Raw genomic sequence first — 22,792 nt, 5'->3', positions numbered from 1 at the left:
GGTAGGGACTAGATGAAGACCTCGGGCAAGGTATCAATTTAAACGTTATTCCTGGGGACCTGGGTGGCTCAGTCAGTTAAGCATCTGACTCTTGGGTTCAGCTCAGGTCATGACGCCATGGTTAGGAAATCAACCCCCACATCAGGCTCTGAGCTCAGCGTGGAGTCGGCTTGAGATTCTCTCCCTCTATCCCTCCCCCTGCTCACTCTCTCTCTAAAACAAATAAAACCTGTTTAAAAATAAATAAAAAATAAACATTATGCCAACTAATCCTTGGTCAGAGAGCACTTAGTTTGTGCTTAAGAAACGGTGTTCCAAAGAGCCCTTTCAGAGGCCCAGGGATAAAAGGCACAGCACAGGAAATCCAGTCAGTGGTGGGGTAATAGTGTTGTAGGGAGACAGATGGGAGCTACACTTGCAGTGAGCACAGCAGACTGCATAGACTTGCAGAGTCATTATGCTGCACACCTTGAAACTAATGTAACACTGTCAACCAGACTTCAATTAAAAAAAGAATTTACTTGGGGTGCCTGACTGGCTCAAACAATAGAACATGCAACACCTAACCATAGCGTCATGAGTTCAAGCCTCATGTTGGGTATAGAGCTTACTTTAAAAAAAAAAAGAAGTTTTTTTTACTAAGTTAAAAAAAAGTTACCTTTCATAATTTTATATGATGTATTTTGTTAACAGGTTTACTTGGTGTATCATTTTCTTGTCTATAGCTTTCTCGTTCTCTGCTTGTCAAGTCTCCTTTCGAAAATGCTACCAGTCCCAACTGTCCGAAGGGAAAAACAGTGAGAAATCCTTACCCACGCTCTGGCCTGGAAGAAGGCAGGAAGGGACACGCCGACGTCACAGGGCTGTTGTCCCTTACCTTCAGGCACACTGTAAACTGGTCAGAGCTTCAGAAATAAGGCAGCAAGCCCTCCAGCAGCCATGCACCGCCCCCCCTGCTTCTCAAGCGCACCCCCCACGAGGCCACAGGCAGGCACTTTACCTTCCATGGAGCCGCCCCAGCCTTCGGGCGGGCGCTGGGCTGTGGTCGGGGGTTCCTTCTCCTCCAGCACCGAGTGTTTGTACCTGACGAAATAGATCAGGTCTTGAATATCGTCCAGCACCGCCGCCTCCTCAAATACGTCATTGTCCTTCATTCCCAGATCTCTGCTCTCAGTCACACGGGCGTCCAGCATTTTCTCCGCGGTGCTCAGAATGTGGGACTCGGAGGCTCGGAAGACCTTATCCAGGACCTTTTCCACGTTATAGGGCAGGCTCTCCTGCTGCGCGGACTTCAGCCTTGATGCCATTTCGTGGAACATGGCTTCCAGCTCATGGACATCAAAGTACTTCCGGAGCCTCTGTAGAGACTGCTGGTCTTTAAAGAAGCTGCCGATGACAGGCAAGTCCTCCACGTCGTCGCTGAGAGCCGGGGTGTGTGTACCCAGCGCCCGGGGTGGCCGGTCACCTTCGTGCTCCTCGGCGCCGGGCCCCTGGCTCTCTGTGTCCGCGAGCCCCTCAAAGTCCTCCTGGTCCTCCTCCGAGAGCTGTCCTACCCCGGGCTTCCGCGTGGATTCGTCAGCGCGGTCTTCCTTAAAATCATCAGTACCTTGATTCTGAAACATTTCACCCAACTCTAGAGTCTGATCTTTCTTGTCAGGAGAGTCCCTGCCCTCAGAGGCCCTCTGCGCTTTCGGAGCTCCAGGAGGGCTTTCTGTTTCCGCCGCCCTGCCCCCTGGGTCTGCCCTACTGCCCAGAGTTTCACTTTGTCTGTCAATTTCCAAAATATTACCAGTTTCTTCTTTGCTTCCTTCCGTTTCTGCATCAGGATTAATGGCGCCTACAACAGCCCCTGGGGGGGCCGACGGATTAATGTCTAACCACCCGCCCTGGATCTCAGGGCTTTTTTCTTTAGACTGTTTTGCACTTAGAGCATTTTCATCCTCCAGGAGCTCTTCGGGACTGTCATCGTCCTCTGCCTCTGGTCTCTCAGTATGGACACCAGGTCCCTGCGGGCTCTCTGTCTGGCCTGTTGCCTCCACTTCCTGAGAGCCCGCTTCGGGCTTGTAAGGAGCAACCTCTTCACCAGAGGAGCCCTCCTGGGCCTCGTCCCCCAAGAGCCTCCTCTCCTCACCTGTCTGCTTGGGTGCGGCCACCTCTTTTCCTTGTGGCCGGGAAAGATTTCTTCGCCCAAGGGGACCCTCTTCTTCCAGTTCTCTTGGCAACCCGACTTCATCCAGAGGGGAGGGTCTAGGCTGATCCTGAGTTTGAGGACGCCGTTCCTCTTTAAATTCCTCACTTGGACGTTCCACTGACAGCATGTGCGGCTGAGGTCCCCCTGCTAGAACAGGTACTTCCTCCACCTTGTCTCTGGACGTGTTGCGCTGGTGACCTCCCAACCGTGGTACAACACCCAGAGCCGCCTGTCCAGGCTTCTCCTCGTTCACTTGACTCTCTGAAGCTTCAGGTTTTGGTTCATGTTCTGAGCCCCCTCCCAAAATCTGCTCTCCAGGCTTTTCTTCACGGAGCATTCCTTCTGAAATGTGAACAGCTGCTCCTTTTAGGTCATTTTCTTTGTTGTCAAAGGCTGATGCCAACACTTCTCTACCCCTTCCAGCAGCTGGCAAAGAGCCAGGGTCGCTGCTCTGAGGAGAACTGTGAGAAGTCATGCCTTCCCACTTTTGCCCCTCTAGCCCCTCCTCAGCCTGTGCCAGGCCCCTCTTGGATTCCTCAACGTTCCTCCCTTTTTCTGTAATGTGAATTTCCGGGTCTTTGTCATTATTTGTTTTAGGGACATCCACGGTCAAAAGACTATCTTCTGCTTTTTTAGGGTCAATAGAATCCGTGGCTGATTGTGATTTCCCCAATTCGCTACCTGGGACAAATGCATCATCACCCTCCTCTGAATCAGAGCTCCCTAAGTCCACACCTGTTTGTCTGTCACTGTCTGTGAAGGGGAGGATAATATCCTCCCAGTTTGTTACTACATTTTCCTCATAGTTTTTGATGCCAGGGGGCTGAGCAGCCTCCACCTTGTCCTCTTCATCTGAACTCTGCTCTCTATCCGCTGAATTGTTCTCAACTGCAGACGTCGCTGGAGGTCTCACATCTTCATCTTCTTCGCCATGTGTGAAGGTCAGTAACAGCAGCTCATCAAAGTTCTCTTCGTTCTCCTCTTCCTCCTTGGCCACTGTGTAATACTCAGTGTCCAATTCCTCATCAAAATCATCTTCTAAGGAAGTAACGAGTCTGGTTGTCTCATCATCAGATACAAGTGCATCGGCAGTGGAGCCAAATTTGGTTTTTAAGTCCAGAGTCATTTCTTTTTTTAAAAGTTTATAAGCATCGATCTTCTCCTGTTCACTTGAGACCTGAGAACCATTGCTGGTTTTATTGTTTTCACTTTCTGGCACTTTTAGTTTATCCTGTAGCATCTCCTCAAAAGGTTCAAATGAAGTTGGGTCTCCCTGAGCGTGACCTGCTTGACTGTTTACATGGGGGTGGTTCTTCTGAGCCCCAGATCTTTCCTTGAGTTCCTTAGTGTTTTCTGAGAAGATGCTTTCATTCTCCTCTGAGTTAACTTCTTCTGGTTCTGGTTCAATGTCACTTTCCTCAAATTCTTCAGGAGGGGTGTCCCCATGCTGAGGTTTTTCTATACCTTTCTCAGACTCTCCAGTTACAGAACTGTATAATTCCAAAAATCCTAAAAGTTCTTCTATGTTGTAATTATCAAAATCATCTCTTCCCCCATCAAAACAAACAAAATCTGTCTCCTACAAGAGGAAAAAAAAAAAAGTTAGCATGTTACTAAGTATCATAAGAGCAAACTCTTACCCATGCTAACAGAGGGAATCTCATATTGGCTCTGGAGGGGCTTCTGTGCCCACCTTGGGCAACAACTCTTCTTGGGTAGTGAAGGGGTACAGAAGTTGAATCCACTTTTCCCTGGTTCCCTGCTTCCATGCAGAAGGACTCCTTCCTAAGTACTACTCCTGACCGCCCTTCCCTGTCTCTTCCCCCAGAGGAAACATGATTCATGTGGCTGGTGTGTTTGCCCTGCACCATCCCTATTTTCTGTTAGGGACCCGCTGGAGGGAACACATATCCTCCTCCCCCCCGTGCCCCGACACCACCCCACTCACTGTCAGTTTTACAGGGACAGTCCCCTGGGGGTGGCCCCCCCGTTAGGCAGCTCTGTCTGTGGCCAGGCAGTCTGTCTTGTTCTTGACTACAAAGTTAGAAAGCCCACTATTTCTGCAACCTGAGCCATGTTCACTGAAAGGCTTTATCAATAAATAATAGTGACAGTTTGGTCTCCATGTGCCTGATTCCTGGGTCTCTCAATTTGAGCACAAGTGGAGAAAAAGCAGGGTGTCATTTGTTGGGTCCCCCCAACTCCCAATATCTATGCCTGATGTTCTGGAAATTCATCTCATAACAGTTTGTGCAGAAGAAGCTGGAGGCCACCCAGCTTCCCTATCACTGTGCCCTTTGGGCTATACTTCTGTTTACCCCGCTAGAGACAGGCAGAATCTCCTTGCTGTCAGGATCTAAGTCTACACAGATTTTTTTGGCTCATATTTTCTTTATACGGAAAAGACTGATCAGCTTAGGAAGTATCTTATTAAAACACAGAGGCATGGGAACTAAACATATAAAGGCACAAAGAAGGGTGTCCAGGGGGCTCCCCATTTAATTCTTATCTCAAATACACCATGAAAACAAGATTCAGGAAGGAGTATACTCTAACTCTAAATCAGGGTTCTAGGCGTCATTAAGATCTGTTCTCAGCCTGATATGAGGGAGAGGAGATGCAACATGGGGGGTTAAGGAGGTAGGAGAAGAGTAAATGAAACAAGATGGGATTGGGAGGGAGACAAACCATAAGTGACTCTTACTCTCACAAAACAAACTGAGGGTTGATGTGGGGAGTGGGGTTGGGAGAGGGGGCATGGGGTTATGGACATTGGGGAGGGTATGTGCTATGGTGAGTGCTGTGAAGTGTGTAAACCTGGCGATTCACAGACCTTTACCCCTGGGGATAAAAATATATTATATGTTTATAAAAAATAAAATTAAAAAAAAAAGATCTGCTCTCAGAAGTATTTATAAATCTATATTCTTCCTTTCTTCCAATAATAAGCAAATTGACATAAAATGGGCCATACACAGAGGGAAAGTTAGAAAGCCAACAAAGATAATTCTCTTCTCCTAACTTAACTTTCACAAAAGTCTGAGGAGCCCCTGACCAGTGCAGTAGGGATGGATGATTTCTTCTTTTCATCACTTGTGTTTCCAAGCTATTTTCATTTCTTTTTTTTTTTTTAAGATTTTATTTATTTATTTGACAGAGAGAGATCACAAGTAGGCAGAAAGGCAGTCAGAGAGAGAGGAAGGGAAGCAGGCTCCCCGCTAAGCAGAGAGCCCGATGTGGGCTCGATCCCAGGACCCTGGGATCATGACCTGAGCCGAAGGGAGAGGCTTAACCCACTGAGCCACCCAGGCTATTTTCTTAATACTGAGTGAAGCGTGCAGTGGGAGGTACAGTAAGAAGGCAGGTTCCCAAACTAGCGAGGTCACCGGGGCCGATGGCACGGCTGTCTCACACCTCGATCCTGGGGCGGGGTGTCTTTATTAGGAATGAGGCCAGACTCATTCTGGGCTGATTTTATGACCCTTGACATTATCGAGAAACGTGAAGGACAGCACCAGCTCTAACACCACATATTCTGTCTGTCTCATTTAAGAATGGCCTGAGGCCAGGAGCACCCATGTTCTACAGCCCTGCAAAGAACTGCTCAAGGATTCTTGAATGAAAGTGAGTGTTAATTACTATAAATTTTAAAACTCCAGAAAATAGTTAGCAGGACTGAGGATCCTCACCAGCACAGAGCCACGGGTCAGTGCACTCAGTGAATTCTGTGCAGGGTACGCAGTCAGTACTGTGCAGATCTGAGACCAGACCTCCTTCCAGTCTCTCAAATTCCCTGTTCCAAACCTATACCATAACTACACCCCCGAAATCACTAAAGACTCAGTAATAAGAAAACCAATGTAAATTGGCATTTGTGGCCTAGTACATAATGTAGGGTTCAATTTTCCCTGATCTCTTTATACTTAAAATGTCTAAGAGCTATTCAGTGAGTGGCTTCCTAATTGAGATACCTTCTCCTTTTGTTTCTAAAAAGATTTACCTCTTGGGGTGTCTGGGTGGCTCAGTCGGTTAAGTCTCTGACTCTTGATTTTGGCTCAGGTCATGATCTGAGGGTCATGAAATCGAGCCCTGTGTTAGGCTCCGCGCTCAGCGTGAAGTCTGCTTCAGTTTCTCTCCTTCTCCCTCTGACCCTCCCCCTGCTCACGCTTGCTTGCTCTCTAAAATAAATAAATACATTTTTTAAAAAATGAAAGTAACTAAATAAGAAGATCCTGAATTCTTAATTTTTTTCTCATATAAGGCAGCGAAGAAAAACCCTATCTATACATGTACACATATTAGACAGCTACCAAATAATGAGAGTCTCCTATAAATTCTTTTCAGACTCTTCTTTCTTCTTTTTTCTATTTTTAAAGGTAATCTGATTCTAAATTAAAACTTGATACACACATGTGAACTTGGTTTTTTTCCTGGCCAAAACACAAAGACTTTCAAAAATCATTAACTGTCACTGATGAATTTCAAAGGCAACTTATAATTGAGAACCAAAAAAAAGTCCATAACTTACATCTGCTGGAACCCGTAGCTCCTCCTTAGTATATTCATACACTACTTGGATTAAATCCCTTGGAAAATATCCAAAAATACGCCCCACCTATATGAAAGAATGGGCAAAAGAAAAACACCAATCAATATTCTGTGTGAGAAATACAAGGGGCAGACTTCTTAGCAGTGAGAGGAAATACACAGATAGGTAGGGAGGCATAACCACAAGAGACAGATAGTTGCCCTTAAGATTACACAAATTATTATTCCAATGAAAATTAAGTACGGACTATCTTAAAGCCAACTTTTCTAAAACCACTCAAGTTTCCCTTCAACATGCAACTTAATTCTATTTTTTTTTAAGATTTTATTTATTTATTTGACAGAGAGAGAGAGAGACAGCAAGAGGGGGAACACAAGCAGGGGAGTGGGAGAGGGAGAAGCAGGCTCCCCGCCAAAAAGGGAGCCAGATGCAGGACTCGATCCCAGGACCCTGGGATCATGACCTGAGCCAAAGGCAGACGCTTAACAACTGAGCTACCCAGGCGCTCCCAACATGCCACTTAATTCTAACCATAGAGCACATAAAGTTAGATTTCTCAAGTAGATAAAAGACCTACATAAAAGAAAGGTATTGTATATTTTGTTACTATGCAAATCAGGGGCACCTGGCTGGCTCAGTCAGAAGAGCGAGTGACTCTTGATCTCGGGGTTGTGAGTTTGAGCCCCATGTTGGGTATAGAGATCACTTAAAAATAAAATCTTAAAAAAAAAAAAAATGAAAGCTGGTTAGAAACACAATTGCAAATAACCTCTAGCAATAATTTACCAGCACATGTCACAGCTTTGGCTCATCAACTGGTACTCAGAAGTCTTTTTTAAACCAGTAAACAGCCATGAAAATTAAGTAAAAAGAATATAAAATTCCTAAAAATATGTGATTAATATAATTAAAAGCAAATATTTATTGATAGAATGGGCTATAGTAGCTTTTTCAAAAACTAGATTTTCCAGTATTTGGGGAAGAAAATAAAATTCATACTAATGTATATATCAAGCTGTAGTTTCATGCAAAATAAACCTCTAGAGAAAATAACACTATTTACCTACAGCACTAATGGCTAAAATACATAATGTGTGTCTTCTTGAGACGCATATACTGTCTTCTACTGGCTGCATCTGAAATTGAAAGCAGATCTCTTCCAAGGGGGCTGACCCAACACACCAAAGAAGAAAAAGGCTATCTTATCACCAACTCCTAAAATATCCTCATTAGGAGTGCTGCTATTATACCTGGCAAATACGTGAAAGCCAGTCTCTGTACTAGAATACGGTCCTGAAGATTAGATAAGACAGGGCAATTAAAAACTACTACACTGGCAGCTAAAATCTAAAACTCTACAAAACCAAAAAGGACTCCAATACAAAACTAAAAAACAGAAACAAGAATGAGTTTGAAAGCTAAGGGAAGAGAATTTTTAATTTCTTAAAGCGTAAGTTTCATGAAATAAGAGGAGAGACTAAGAGAAAATATACTTTTTTTCCTTTTCAGGAAAATTTTATTAGGAGAAAATATGGGGGGGCACCTGGGTGGCTCAGTCAGTTAAGCGGCTGCCTTCAGTTCAGGTCATGATCCCAGAGTCCTGGGATCGAGTCCCCGAATCGGGCTTCCCGCTCATTGGGGAGTCTCCTTCTCCCTCTGCCAGCTGCTCCCTCTGCTTGTACTCTGTCTCTTTCTCTCTGTGTCAAATAAATAAAAAAAAATCTAAAAAAAAAAAAAAAAAGAAAGAAAAAGGAAAAAAAAAGAAAAGAAAATCTGGAAAAGGGAGAGAAATCAGAAATACATGGATAAAGGAAATACATTTGTCTTTGTGTAGTCTCTGTCCATTGACACCACAGGTCATATAAAACTCCATATTTTGTTGGAAGGGGAGGTGAACCATGAGAGACTATGGACTCTGAAAAACGATCTGAGAATTTTGAAGGGGTGGGGGGTGTGAGGTTGGGGGCACCGGGTGGTGGGTATTGTAGAGGGCACGGATTGCATGGAGCACTGGGTGTGGTGCAAAAATAATGAATACTGTTATGCTGAAAAAAATAAAAAAATAAAAAAAAAAAAAACTCCATATTTTGGTGGTGTCTGGCTGGCTCAGTCGGTAGAGCATGTAACTCTTGATCTGAGGGTTGTGGGTTCAAGTCACATGTTGGGTATAGAGATTCTTAAAAATAATAAAATCTTAAGGGAAAAAAATCCATATTTTTACACTGGGGGGGGTGGGTATTGTGTCTTAGGATCTGACAAAAAGAGGTTCAGAATCATGGACCCTCAGGACTGGAAGTCAGCTTTATTTCTAATTTTGTTTCCGTATATCATCCCTCCAAGGAACTGCTGATTTGACTGGGGAGAATCAGAACATTTGTTCAAGAGAATAAATTCTGCATAGGCTACTATCAGGACAAATATAAATTAAGTGCCTCTGCCCAGAAAGGGAATATTCAAATGGAAGGTGGGTAAGACACGGGCACTTCCCCTACGGGGTTTATGACTTTATAGGAGCAAAGACAGTACACAAACCAACTGTAATACAAAGCAGTAAAAGGGATGCCACGTGAGCAGTGCAAACAAGGTGCCACCAGAGTGATCATCAAACAGCACAGAGCCCTCTGGTGCTGAGAGCAGTGCTTCCCTAAGGAGGCAGCAGGAGCGGTGACCTCGGCCACAGGAAAATGCAAGTCAAGCTCACGTACCAAATGCTCCAACTTAACCACCTCACTGTACAAAAAACATGCAGCCTAGGTACACAGAAAAAACGTTCCAAGAGTAAAGACTATCAAGAAATCTCATGTAGTTGAGTTAAAGGAGATAGAACATATCCTTCTTTGTATCTAGGGATTCGATCAGGATTCTGCCCAAATGACAAGGGCTTAACCTGACCCATTAGTTGGTCGTTCAAGAGTCCCCCCTAGGAACCTGGAACACCAACAAAATTAATCTATTTTTCCTTGTGTAGGTTTCTCAAGCCTTATTTTCTGTGGTGTGGTATTTTATTGAGAGGGAAAGTTCTGACAGCGGGGACTGGGTATTCCTAAAAGTTTGAACAATCCTAAGGACATCAACGACTCTTACAACTTTCAGTAAATAAACAGTCCACACATCACACTTTTTAGAGAGGAAAGGAAAAGAACTCATCAGCCTCTCAATTAGGTTCCTCCTAGGGAATCTCCTTATTAAAAACATCAAAAGCATGAGCATTATTTACAATAGCCAATGGTGCGCCTGGGTGGCTCAGTCGGTTGAGCATCCGATCTTGACTTTGGCTGAGGTCATGATCTCTGGGTCGTGGGATTGAGCCCCGGGTCATGGGAGCAAGTGCCCCGTAAGGCTCCATGCTCAGCAGAGTGTGCTTGTCCCTTTCCCTCCCCCTCCGCCCTGCTCCTGCAAGTGCACTCTCTCATTATCTAAATAAGTAAATAAAATCTTACAATAGCCAAAAGGTGGAAGCAACCCAAGTGTCCACCAACTGATGAGTGGATAAAGATGTGGTACACACACACACACACACACACACACACACACAGAGCGGACTATTACTCAGCCATAAAAAAGAACTAAATTTTGCCATTTGCACCCACATGGATGGACCTAGAGGGTATAATGCTAAGAAAAATAAGTCGGTCAGAGAAAGATAAATGCCATATGATCTCACTCGTATGTGAAATTTAAGAGACAAAACAAAGGAAAAAGGAGACAAAACCAGACACTCGAATACAGAGAACAAACTGGTGGGTGCCACAGGGGAGGTGGGTGGAGGAAGGAGTGAAACAGGCGAAGGGGATTAAGAGTCCAGTTATGGTGATGAGCACCGAGGAACACACAGAATTGTGGAGTTCCTCTACTGCACACCTGAAACTAACAGAACACTCTAAGTTAATTATACTTGAACAAAAAAAAATTTTTTTACAAAAATCAAAGCACAATAGAGTCATCAGTTTCCATGTCTGCCCTCAGGGCCCCCTAAAACCCACTGGGAAGACAGCAGGTGGGGGAACAGGTGTCCAGGAACAGGTGTCCGAAGAGCAGGAAAAGGACGACCCAGAAGTTGCGAACAAAACAAGGAACCAAAACACACACAATGAAAAGGACATCTTGATTTTTTAACAGACTCATAACAGTACGGATGGTTAGGTAACCAGTCCCAGAACTGCCAATCTTTCACAAATATTAATAACTTAGAAAAAAATACACATACAGTGGACTTCAAATGTGAACACATGAGACACTGTTCTGCACAAGGTTTGCAGGATTAAGTCTAATGCTTCATGCACCCTTCTGTCGTGAAGCGCGAAGTTCAGAATTTTCAGGTTTCGCCACTACACCCTTTCCTATGGATGCAGCATTCACAGTCAATAAGGCCTGGGACTTACTGCTGAGAAGCAGCAACCAGAAGCAGTTTGGTTCTGTTAAAGGATAAGAGCAGAGCCCCTTCCCGGGGCCAGGCCTGACGCCTGCCGGGGACACACAGCCACCTTCTGCTTTCCCAGTCTAGCAGAGAGGACCACTGAACTCCATCAAAGACCCCAGGAAAAGAGTTATTTCCTTCTACAGTGCTAAACAAGCCAATAAAAAGTAAGAAGATAAAGCGTGTCAAATTTGTACTTACACTTCCGGCCCAAACTTCAGGTGGTCTCCCTGCCAGCTTATAGTACACATATACTGGGTCCCCTTTTTTAAAACTCACGAAACGACAATCCGGACCTGTAAAATCTTCTAGAGCCTCCCCCCGGTACATTAACACTGTATGCACAGACGGGGGGAAAAAAAAGAGAGAAGAACAGGTATCAGGATTCAACTTTCACAGTCTGTTCTGATTTATCAGGCAATAGGAGGGTGTCCTCTATTCTGTAAATGACAGCCAAGTTTCTCCAGCGCTCTCTGGAATCAATCGCTTTCAATCCATAGGCTCTGAGTATCTAAAATCTTCAGAGCTTTATCGTTATTTGTCATCCCCCTACGAGCAGAGAGACGGCCACTTTCCCTGTTTTTCCCTATGGATAAACAAAAAGCAATGAGTCCACCGCCACACATAGCTAGTGTCAAAAAAACTCTTGGTCCCCTCTCTAACGTTCTTGTCCTCAACCTCTGCTCTTCCGCCATAAAAAGATTCATGGCACAATTGGATGAATTCAAGGGCTGATGCTGGCTGGCTTAAGTATGGCTACACAAAGAGGTAACAGGGGGTGGGGGAGAGCACCCAGGAACCCCCAAGGGGTCAATTAACTTGAACTAACACTAAAAGGCACTGTCCTTAAGGGACTGTAAGTACACCCATGCAGTAGTAAACACTGTTGACTTCATCACGCTGTTCTCCCCTTACGGTATCTGCATAAGTAAATGGGAAAGGACATCACATCCTATTACCAGTCCAATCACATGAAGTGGTGATGTCAAATTATTATGAAAGTAATGTTCACTGTACCCACCATTACAAAGGTTTCATCACGAGAGGAAGATAACCTTCTATATTTATGGCTATAGACAAAATCACAAGCGGGCATCACATGTTGCTGGACAAGCAAAACTCTGAGAAATGTGCAGTAGGTACCTTCAGTCTTAAAATGCAGGACTCAAATCACAGTTGGTCTAGAAAATAGTAGAAGCAGCATTTTTTTCTTTTTGTTGGCCAAATCTGATACAAGATGAAATGGATACTAGATACAATTAAATAGCAAAAAACCCCAAACAAACAAACCAAAAAACGGTGACATGGAAAGAACACCCTTTCTTAAAGCCAGTGAGCCACAAATACATTAAAATGTATTTTTAGGGGTGCCTGAGTGGCTCAGTGGGTTAAAGCCTCTGCTTTTGGCTCAGGTCATGATCCCAGGGTCCTGGGATTGAGCCCTGCATCAGGCTCTCTGCTCAGCAGGGAGCCAGCTTCCCTCTCTCTTTGCCTGCCTCTCTGTGCCTACTTGTGATCTCTGAATGTCAAATAAATAAAAAAAATCTTTAAAAAAAATAAATAAATAGGCGGGGCGCCTGGGTGGCTCAGTGAGTTAAGCCGCTGCCTTCGGCTCAGGTCATGATCCCAGGTCCTGGGTTCGAGCCCCACATCAGGCTTTCTGCTCGGCAGGGAGCCTGCTTCCTCCTCTCTCTCTGCCTGCCTCTCTGCCTACTTGTGATTTCTCTCTGTCAAATAAATAAATAAAATCTTTTAAAAAAAAATAAATAAATAAAAATAAAATGCATCTTTAAATACATATCTGAGGGACGAACAGATAGATAGGAGGGCAGTGATGTGGATTTTGAAGCTGAAATCCACACTTGTCAGCAACCTAATTCAGATATAACTGGGGGAAAGACCAGACTGAAGGTGATGGACAATTTAAAGATCGGGGATTCTACTGCAACTGGAAATGGCAATGTTTGTTTCCCACTTAGAAGAGATCACTAAAAAGTTGTAACAATAAATTAGATGACAACATTACCACACACTGTGGTAACTTTCTGAAAAACACAGGAGAACAGTGTGATCTCTCTCTCTCTCTCTTTCTCTCTCTCTCTCTCTCTCACACACACACACACCTTACTAGATACTTTATGCGACACGTGGGGCTGCTGCCCCTTGTGTTTTGGTTCTGTCTGGACACATGCCATTTCTCAAATTCTGCGACAAGTAAGGGCACTTCCAACCCCCGTCTCTGTACTGGGGAAGCATCAGCGATGTGACTCCCCAGGTAACCGGTTCTGAGGAATCCTAGTGGGGGGGTGCTTGGAAGCGAAGAGGGGCAAACGTTTGGTCTTAGCCAACCCTGCCTGCTAATCACCTGGGTTTGCTCGGAGAAAACTGAAGGGGAGAAGTGTGGAAGTGGCCCCGCTTTCGTGGTGTTGGCTGACGTGTTTCAGCCCCGGGTTACCTCTAGGAATGGCTTAACACAACGATGCCTCCCGGCTTCCTGTTCACAGCCTTGCAGAGATTCAAACTCTCCCAACTATGAAATTTGATTTTGAATAGCACCGATTTGAATATAAATAGCTAAACCGCAGGCATACGGCCTTTCCAGCAAGAACATTTTTCTATACGTGTTGTCTACAATTTTTGAACAACCGTTTCCGAACGCGGTGATCACTAAGTTACAAGGTTATTCAAGACCCTCCGCGAGGCCCAAGAATGATCCCCGTCCCACAAACACTTGGGAAGAGACTCCAACAACACAAGTGACTCAGGCTAAGGCTGGTCGTGTTTATGAAAATAAATAAATATTTATTATGATTTCTTTAAGAATCCTCTTCATCTGACTCCGGAGATCTCTGTCCTCCTCACCGCCCCCAGTCCAGGACTGGGGCACAATTCCGCTTCCTGCGCAAAGAGGAGGCTGCCGGTCCCAGGTGGCCGATGCAGATTCTTGGCCTCTTTCGACAGCAAGATGCTGGCCTTCCTGAGGTGCCCTCCCCGCCTGGCTGTTTGCAAGGAGACTTCCAAGCACGGAAATGACAGGACTGAGGCAGAGCCGAGGCGGAGACCTTGGAATACTCTGCACGCCTGGGCTCCGGGCTCGTCCCAAACCCGAACTCCAATCCCTGTCAAAAGGTGGCACGAGCCCCAAATCCGAGAGGAGTAGGGAGAAGGGGCAGCGCCTGCGCCCTCCCCGTCCCCACCATCAGCCTGCGGCCGGGAAAGCACCCGCCGAGCCCTCCGCGAGTCTGCGCCCCGACTGCACCCACCCAGGTCCCCGCGGCGGGGGCAGGAGAGCGCTCGCTGCAGCGCGGAGAGCCCAGGGCGCGCGGCGCGCACCCCAACTGCTCCGTCTCCCCTCGGGGCCGGGCGGGAAGCGGACGCCGCGAGCCGTCCCTGGGGAAACCGGGGGCCACCGCCACCCCAAACCCCGCCAGATCAGCGGAGGAAAGGAAACGCCGGCAACAAGTGGGAGGCGCAGCCCCCTGGCCAGGGCCCGCGGGAGCCGAGAGCCGAGGGGACGGCGCGGGGCACCGGCACTCGCCCACCCCGGCGCCGCGCCCGCCCCGCCGGCCTGCGCCCCCAGCCGGCTCGTGGGGCTGCCCTGCTCCCGCCCCCGCGCGGCCCCGCCGCCGCCGCCCTCCTGCCACTCACTGCTGCACTCCTCGTCCGCGCACAGTTTGTGCTCCGCGAAGCGCCGGCTCGTGTCCGCGTGCGGTTGGCCCGGCACCCGCCAGGGCTTCCCGAGCAGGAGCAGACAGAAGAGCAGCCCCGGCGCCGCAGCCATGTTGTGGTCACCGCGGGGGAGCCGGCGGTGCGGAGGCGGTGGCGAGGCCGGGCGGGCGCCGGCGGGCGGGGCCGAGGGCGGAGCGCGGCGGGCGGGACGCGCGGCGGGGCGGGGCGGCGCCGGAGGCCGCGGCGTTCCCGGCGACACGTCAGCACGGCCTCGGCCGGGAGCTGCGGGCGCCGGAGTGGGGGGCGCTCCGACCTCTCTCCCTCGCGCAGTTCCGCGCTCGCGGCCCCCGCGGCCGGCTGCCCGGTGTCCCCTCGCTCGCCCGGTCCCTTCGCACTCGCCCTCCGCGCCGCGGCGTTTGTCGCTCACCCCTCTCTGCGACCTTTGAGCCCCCATCCCGCCAGCCAGCCCACTACGGGGTCCTTTTCTGGCTCCTTCTCGCAGCTTCTCATTTCTGGTCCAGCCCGAACCAGCCCCCGCCCCCCTCACCCCCATTCTTGGTTTGTTGCCCCCTTTTCCGAACTACCAGATCCCTCCCACGAGCTGCCACTGTTAGTCTCTGGCTTCAAGCTCCATCTTCGGGCTCCCAGGGGTTCTTTGGGGGCCCCCTCTACGATCCCCTTCGATTGTAAGGGGCATGAGTGGAAGGGTGGGTTGGCGATGGAAAATGAGCTGGTGGCCGGCTTGGTCTCTTTCTGAGCCTTGGAGGATAGGGGCTGGCAGTGTATACCAGAGCTGAGATCTTAAGATTCTTGGGCCTTCTGGGGGCGCCTGGGTTGCTCAGTGGATTAAGCTGCTGCCTTTGGCTCAGGTCATGATCTCAGGGTCCTGGGATCCCCGCATCGGGCTCTCTGCTCAGCGGGGTGCCTGCTTCCCTCTCTCTCTCTCTGCCTGCCTCTCCATCTACTTGTGATCTCCCTCTGTCAAATAAATAAATAAAATCTTAAAAAAAAAAAAAGATTCTTGGGCCTTTTATCCCTAAGGGAAGAAGTAATTTAATTCAAATGTGTTGAGCTTCCACTTTATGCTATTATTTATGCATGCCAGACAGTAGGGTGGTGTGGGAAAGACGTGGATCAAAAGACAAGATACCAGGTGCGTATCTGGCATCTGCCTTCAACTCGGGTCATGATCCCAGGGTCCTGGGATCCAGTCCCCCATCAGGCGCCCTGCTCAGCAGGGAGCCTGCTTCTCCCTCTCCCTCTACTGCTGCCTACTTGTGCTCTCTCTGTCAAATAAATAAATAAAATCTTAAACAAAACAAAACAAAAAAAGACAAGGTACCTGGCCCTTGACTAAAGAAATCCACAAATTAGTGGAAGCCAACTGACAAAAAACTGCTAAAGAATAAATAGCAAGTAGGGAAAAGCTAATAAATTGAAAGTCGCTTTTACTGAGCTCTTTCTTCATCGAATCTTCACGACAATAGAGGATGCTATTACTATCTTCCATATCTGAGATGAGTAAATTGGAGCATTCACACATCTAGTGAGAGATGGAGATCAGATTCAAACCCGGGGAATGTCCTCCCTTTTATTTTTTTACTTATTTGACAGAGAGAGAGAGAGAGAGAGAGAGAGATCACAAGTAGGCAGAGAGAGGGGAAGCAGGCTCCCTGCTGAGCAGAGAGCCTGATGTGGGGCTCAATCCCAGAACCCTGGGATCATGACCTGAGCCGAAGGCAGAGGCTTAACCCATTGAGCCACCCAGGTGCCACCCAGGTGCCCCCCCCATCCTCCCTTTTAATCACAACTCTGTAAAGCCTCCATCAAGCAACATGAAACTTTTGTACTTTCTTTCTGACTAGGGGAAGCAAAATCCGGTTTAAATCAGTGTAACTGAATTATCTGAATGTGCAAAGAAGGAAGGAAAGCCCACAAGCCCACCCATCAGCCCAGAGAAGAGCACCTGCGATGTTCTGCAGGTGGTTGGAGCACTTTGCATTGGTCAGTCTTTCCATATCTCAACAAATGCCATTTTAATTCCCATCTTCCAGGTGCTCAAGTCAAAAACTTACTTCCTGGCACCCTTTTTCTCACACCCAAATCCAATCCATCAGACAATCCTGAGCTCTCTTTATATTAATGGCTTTATTGGAAGGTAATTAGCATATTACATATAATAAGCTGCATATAATAACTTGTGTGTAACAAACTGCACACATTTAAAGTGTACCGTTTGGGGGCTGACTGAGTCTGGGTGACTCAGTCAGTTACATGTCTGCCTTCAGCTCAGGTCATGATCTCAGGGTCCTGGGATCAAGCCCCACCCCACATTGGGCTCCCTGCTCAGCAAGGAGGCTGCTTCTCCCTCCTCCTCTGCCATTCCCCCTGCTTGTGCTCTCTTGCTTTCTCTCTCTCTCTCTGCCAATAAATAAATAAAACCCTTAACAAAAATTAAAAAACAATAAAGTGTACAGTTTGTACTGTAGACCTGAGTCTACAGATACTGATACCTGAGACCATCACTATGATTAAGATAATTAACTATATCCATCACTAATAAAAGAGTCCTCATGCTCCTTTTGTAATCCTTCCCTCCCCTTTCCTGCCTGTCTCCAAACAACCTTCTGTTGCTATAGATTGATTTATAATTTCTGGTATTTGTTATAAGTGGAGCCATATAGTATGTCTTCTTTTTTTGTCTGTTTTCACTCAGCATAAACATCGGAACTACATCCAGAATCTGACCACTCTCACCACCACCTATGTGAACACTGTATGACCAGGCCACCATTATCTCTCACCTAGATTACATTAGCTTCTGACTATTCTGCCTTTGCCTCCCAAGGTCTACTGTGTCAACAGCAACCAGAGTAATCATTTCATGTCATAAATTTGGTCATCTCTCTCCTCTGCTCAAAACCTTCCTACAGCTTTCCACTTCCAAGTAAAATGCATGGACAGCCCTGTCTTTATGAAGGACTACATTGTCTTACTTGATCTGACCTCGATAATCCCTTTTACCCCCACTTCCTAACACTCTCGTCTTGCTCAGTTGGTTCTACTCAAACTCACTAAGCCCCACTCTTGCATCAGAGCATTTGTACTTGCAATTCATCAACCTGGAACGGTTTTCCCAAAGAGTCCACCGGACTAGATCCCTCACTTTATCAAGTGTCTGTAGCAAGACCATTTCTTGTTAGGCCTTTCTTTATCACTCTCCATAAAATAGAGCTCCTTCCAAGAATATGGAGTTCACCATCCAGCTTTGTTTTTCTTTAGAGTACTTCCACCAGCCTTACATTTATCTATCTGACTGCCTTCCCCCACCCCAAATATAAGTTTTAGGGAAGCAAGGAATTTACTTTGTTCATTCCTATAACATAAATGCCTAGAAAAGTGTCTGGAATGTATAAGATACTCAACAAAAGATTTGTGGGATCAACTCATGATAACTCACATAGTATAAATATTTTATATCATTAACCTACAGGGAGCCTCCATATGTTAATAGCACCAAGAGGAAACATGCTATAAGAACAAGGCATTTTGTGTCTTCCCCTCAGCAGCATCTTCAACACCTGGAACAGAATCTGGAATACATTTATTGTTGATTGAGGGCATATTTATTATAGAGGGAGTGAATTAAATTGCAGTGTATTTTTTTCCTGTGTATTACTGGAGTAGATAAAGCAGATAAAGGTAATTCTAATTTTTCTTATTTCTATTTGGGGTAGAATTAATGACAATTCATTGGTGGAAAAGCCAAAATTACAAAATGATCTAATTCAATATTATTTCACTAATATTTACTTTGACTAATATTCAGATATGCTTTTGTATGAAGGGTGAGAGCTCTCAGTTGCTGAAGAACTGCCTACTTAGCTTGTTGATTTTCTGGGATTTTCATTTATCTACATTCATTATCGTTATTGTTGTTATTATTATTATTGCCTTAAAGAAATATTAACAAGTTCAGTAGACAGAAAAAAATTCTCAGCTGACCACAATGAGGGTGGTTCTGCCAGTATATATGTGTGTGTGTGTGTGTATGTATACAATGTATGTATGTGTGTGTGTGTGTATATATATATATACATATATATATATATAAAATTATAGTGGATGAATCAGCATTTATCATTAATAGCATTTGAGTATGTGGCCCTGATGCTTAACATAAATTCGAATCCCAGGTATATTATTTGCTAACAAATGGAATTTTTACTGGGTAAGGTTGAGTAAGACTTAAAAAAATAAATGTGTCTAGTTGGGGGGGTATAAAAAATAAGACTTGGAGGGTTTTTGCCCTTAAAGAATTGTCAGTCTGCCCGAGAAGGAAAGACAAATGCATTTGAAACAAAGAGGAAACAGAATAATAATATATATAATTGTAAACTCCTTGGTGCCTGCCCAGAAACTTCTAGAAGGTGTAATACTGAAGTTACCAGAAAGAACACAGTCTACTGCCAACAATGAGGCCACTCAGAGTCCAGAGAATGGTGTAAAATATTTATTGAGGACAATGGCTTCCAGGCGAGATGGAGTAACAGGGGCAAGATTTACCCTCCCATGTTAAACATATGAAAAAATTGGGCAAAATATATGAAACAATAATTTTTAGATGTTGGACAACAAGCAGTGGTCTCTACGAAAAGTGGAACAAATGAGGGGAGTGCTATGATTGCCTCAGCTTACTCTCCGGATGAATTTTCCAGGCTACAGCCAGAGAAGGACATGCAAACAGGTGATCTCCTTGAGTTGAGGAGAAAGATTTGAAAGTTTGGGGAGGTCAAGGCAGCTAGGGAAGAGAACAAGTGAAAAGAGAGGTGCATGGGAAAGACAACTGCACAGAGCTCCAGAGAACAGCGGAGGGTTCTGTCAAGGCTTCAACTGAACAATGATAAGCACCTGTGTGCAAAGAACTACCTGCAACCAGTGAAAGAATCACCAGAGAGGGTAGGAAGAAAACTGTTGGAGGAAAGAACAGTTTGTGCTCCACCAGCAAGAGAGGAAAATCTATAATAAACAGGGCATCTCGTAGATTGTTCAGCAAAGGGGAAATTGTCAGCTTACAACTAAAAGCTACCCTAACAAAGCTTTAAAACAAGCTTTGAAAATATCAATATACTTGGGCCACCTGGGTGGCTCAGTTAAGCATCTGAATCTTGGTTTTGGCTAGGGTCATTATCTCAGGGTTGTGAAATCCAGCCCCACTTCAGGCTCCACACTCAGCAGGGAGTCTGCTTCTCTCCCTTTCCCTCTCCCACTACCCTGCTCATTTGCGCTCTCTCTCACTCTCAAACAAAGAAAGCTTTAAAAAGAAAATATAAAAATACTTCCAAGTTGGGGCGCCTGGGTGGCTCAGTAGGTTAAGCTGCTGCCTTCGGCTCAGGTCATGATCCCAGGTCCTGGGTTCGAGCCCCACATCGGGCTTTCTGCTCAGCGGGGAGCCTGCTTCCTCCTCTCTCTCTGCCTGCCTCTCTGCCTACTTGTGATTTCTCTCTGTCAAATAAATAAATAAAATTAAAAAAAAAAAAACTTCCAAGTAAATTAACTGCATTCAAGAACAAAGTTGAAGAACATTTAAGTGCAGAACTGAAAAGGTAAATTCAGAATGTCTGGAATCCAATAAAAAACTATAAGGCATTAAAAGAAGCAGGAAAATACAACCTATAATGAAAAGAAAAATCAGTCAACAGAAACTTTCACAAATGACACAGATGAAAGAATTATTACACAAGGATATTAACACAGTTCTATTCTGTATATTAGAGATGCTATAGAAAAGCATGAGCATGCAAAGTAGAGTATATAAAAATGACCCAAATTAAACTTGGTGAACAAAAAAATGGTTGAAATGAAAAATACAATGGATGGGATTAATAACAGATTAGACACTGCATAAGAAAACATTACTGAGCCTGAAGACATGGTAATATAAGCTCTCCAAAAAGAAATGGAGAGAAAAAGAGACTGAAAGAAATGAATTGGGCACCAATGTGCACACTTCAGTCCAAAAGATGTGTAAATGAGGTCCCAGAAGGAGGTGGGAGACAGAAATATGTTTGAAGAATAACAAAAGCATTCCAAATTTGCTGAAAACTCACAGATCAAGAAGCTCCACAAACCTCAAGCATAAGAAACGTGAAGAAAACAACACTAAGACACGTTAAATTGCTTAAAACCAGTGACAATGGAAAAAAAATGAAATTCATTTAGAGAAAACATACTATGTACAGATGAGCAAGGATAAAGTGACAAAAGACTTCTCATTGGAAAATGGAAGCAAAAAAACCCCAGCTGTTTGACATATTTAATGTGCTGGTGGAAAAACGACACTCTGGAGTTGTATACCAAGTGAAAATATTTTTCAAAGATGAGGTGAAGTCTTTCAACACATGATGCTGGGACACCGGGATATCTTTATGCAAAAGAATGAAATTGAACCACACCTTACACTACAAACAGAAATTAACTCAAAATGGATCATAGACCTAAATGTAAGAGATAAAACTGTAAAAATCTTAGAGGAAAACATAGGGAGAAATCTTGGAGTAGGCAAGGATTTCTTAGATATGACATCAGAAGCACAGCAACCAAAGAAAAAATAGATAAATTGGACTTTACCAAACTCAAAACTTCTGTTCTTCAAAGGATATGAGGAGGGAGAAGATTGGGGCACCTGGGTGGCTCAGTCACTTAAGTGTCTGCCTTCAGCTCAGGTTATGATCTCAGGGTCCTGGGATCAAGCTCTACACCAGGTTCCTTGCTCAATGGGGAGCCTGCTTCTCCCAACTCCCTCTCTCTCTCTGCTCCCTCTGTTCTCTCACTCTCCCTGTCAAATAAATAAATAAAATATTTTTTAAAAAAGAGAGAGTGAAAAGATAACCACACAGAAGGGAGGAAAATACCTGCCATTCCTATGTCTGACAAGGGATTTGCACCTAGAAAATATAAAGTACTCTTAAAATTCAGTAATAAAAAGACAACCTAATTTTTAAAAAATCCAAGGCAAACTATTTGAATGGACATTACTCCAGAGAAAATATACAATGGCCAGGAGGGTAAAAATGTAAGCCACCTTGGAAAACAACCTGGCAATTCCTCAAGAGGTTAAAAATATAGATAACATACAACCAATTAATTCCACTCCTAGAAAAATAACCATAGAAATAAAAACATATATCCAGGAGCCTAGGCGGCTCGGTCAGTTAAGCATCTCCCTTCAGCTCGGGTCATGATCCCAGAGTCCTGGGATTGAGTACCACACTGGGCTCCCTGCTCAGCAGAGAGCCCCTCTCCAGCTCATGCACATGCTCTCTCTCAAATAAATAAATAAAATCTTAAAATATATATATATCCACACAAAACTTTATACACAAATATTCACAGCATCATTATTCATAATAGTCTAAGCTATAAACAATACAAATGTCCATCAAGTTAATAAATGAATAAATAAAATGTGCTATATCAATACAACAGCAAAAAAAAAGGAATTAAATATTGATATTTCTATATTATATATATATAATATTCTATATTATATAGCAAATATTGATATATGCTAAAACAGAAATGTCCTTTGAAAACATTGTGCTGAATGAAAAAGCCAGCTACAAAAGACCATATATTACATGGCTCCATTTATATGAAATGACCAGAATATTTAAATCTATAGAGACAGAAAGTAGATTATTGGTTGTCTAGGGCTTAAGGAGATAAGCGTATTGGAAAGAGACAGATAAAGAGTATCTAAAGGGTTTCTCTCTGGGGGTGATAAAAAATGTTCTAAAATTGATTGTGGTAATGCAGAATTCTGTGAACATATGAAAAACCATTGAATTATACACTTCAGATGGATGAATTCTTTAGTTATGTGAATTATATGTAACACTATTACAAAAAAATAGATTCCCATCACAAAAAGCAAATATGCAAAACAAAGCAAAAAGATGTTGGA

At 44.8% G+C, this 22,792-nt stretch overlaps 1 protein-coding gene across 10 annotated transcripts in view; it reads right to left on the bottom strand.

The window, feature by feature from the left end:
• Nucleotides 1–22,792, bottom strand: part of MIA3 (MIA SH3 domain ER export factor 3) — an 83,516-nt gene that overhangs the window by 42,190 nt on the left and 18,534 nt on the right. For 6 of the 10 annotated variants that reach the window (XM_047704264.1, XM_047704267.1, XM_047704265.1 and 3 more), the window contains exons 1-4: nt 14,806–15,002; nt 11,359–11,492; nt 6,720–6,806; nt 1,001–3,770 (exon numbers count right to left, since the gene is read on the bottom strand). In XM_047704264.1, the coding sequence (XP_047560220.1) occupies nt 1,001–3,770; nt 6,720–6,806; nt 11,359–11,492; nt 14,806–14,938 (3,124 nt within the window). In that variant the 5' untranslated portion in view covers nt 14,939–15,002. Of the gene's footprint in view, nt 1–1,000; nt 3,771–6,719; nt 6,807–11,358; nt 11,493–12,300; nt 12,385–14,805; nt 15,003–22,792 lie in introns of those variants that run through there. The other 4 variants (XM_047704269.1, XM_047704270.1, XM_047704271.1 and 1 more) reach the window with 3 other exon arrangements.

This window comes from Lutra lutra, chromosome 15 (assembly GCF_902655055.1).
Source record: "Lutra lutra chromosome 15, mLutLut1.2, whole genome shotgun sequence".
Classification (NCBI taxonomy): Eukaryota; Metazoa; Chordata; class Mammalia; order Carnivora; family Mustelidae; genus Lutra; species Lutra lutra.
Note: the sequence above shows the minus strand (reverse complement) of the source record. Positions and strands in the feature narration are given on the sequence as shown.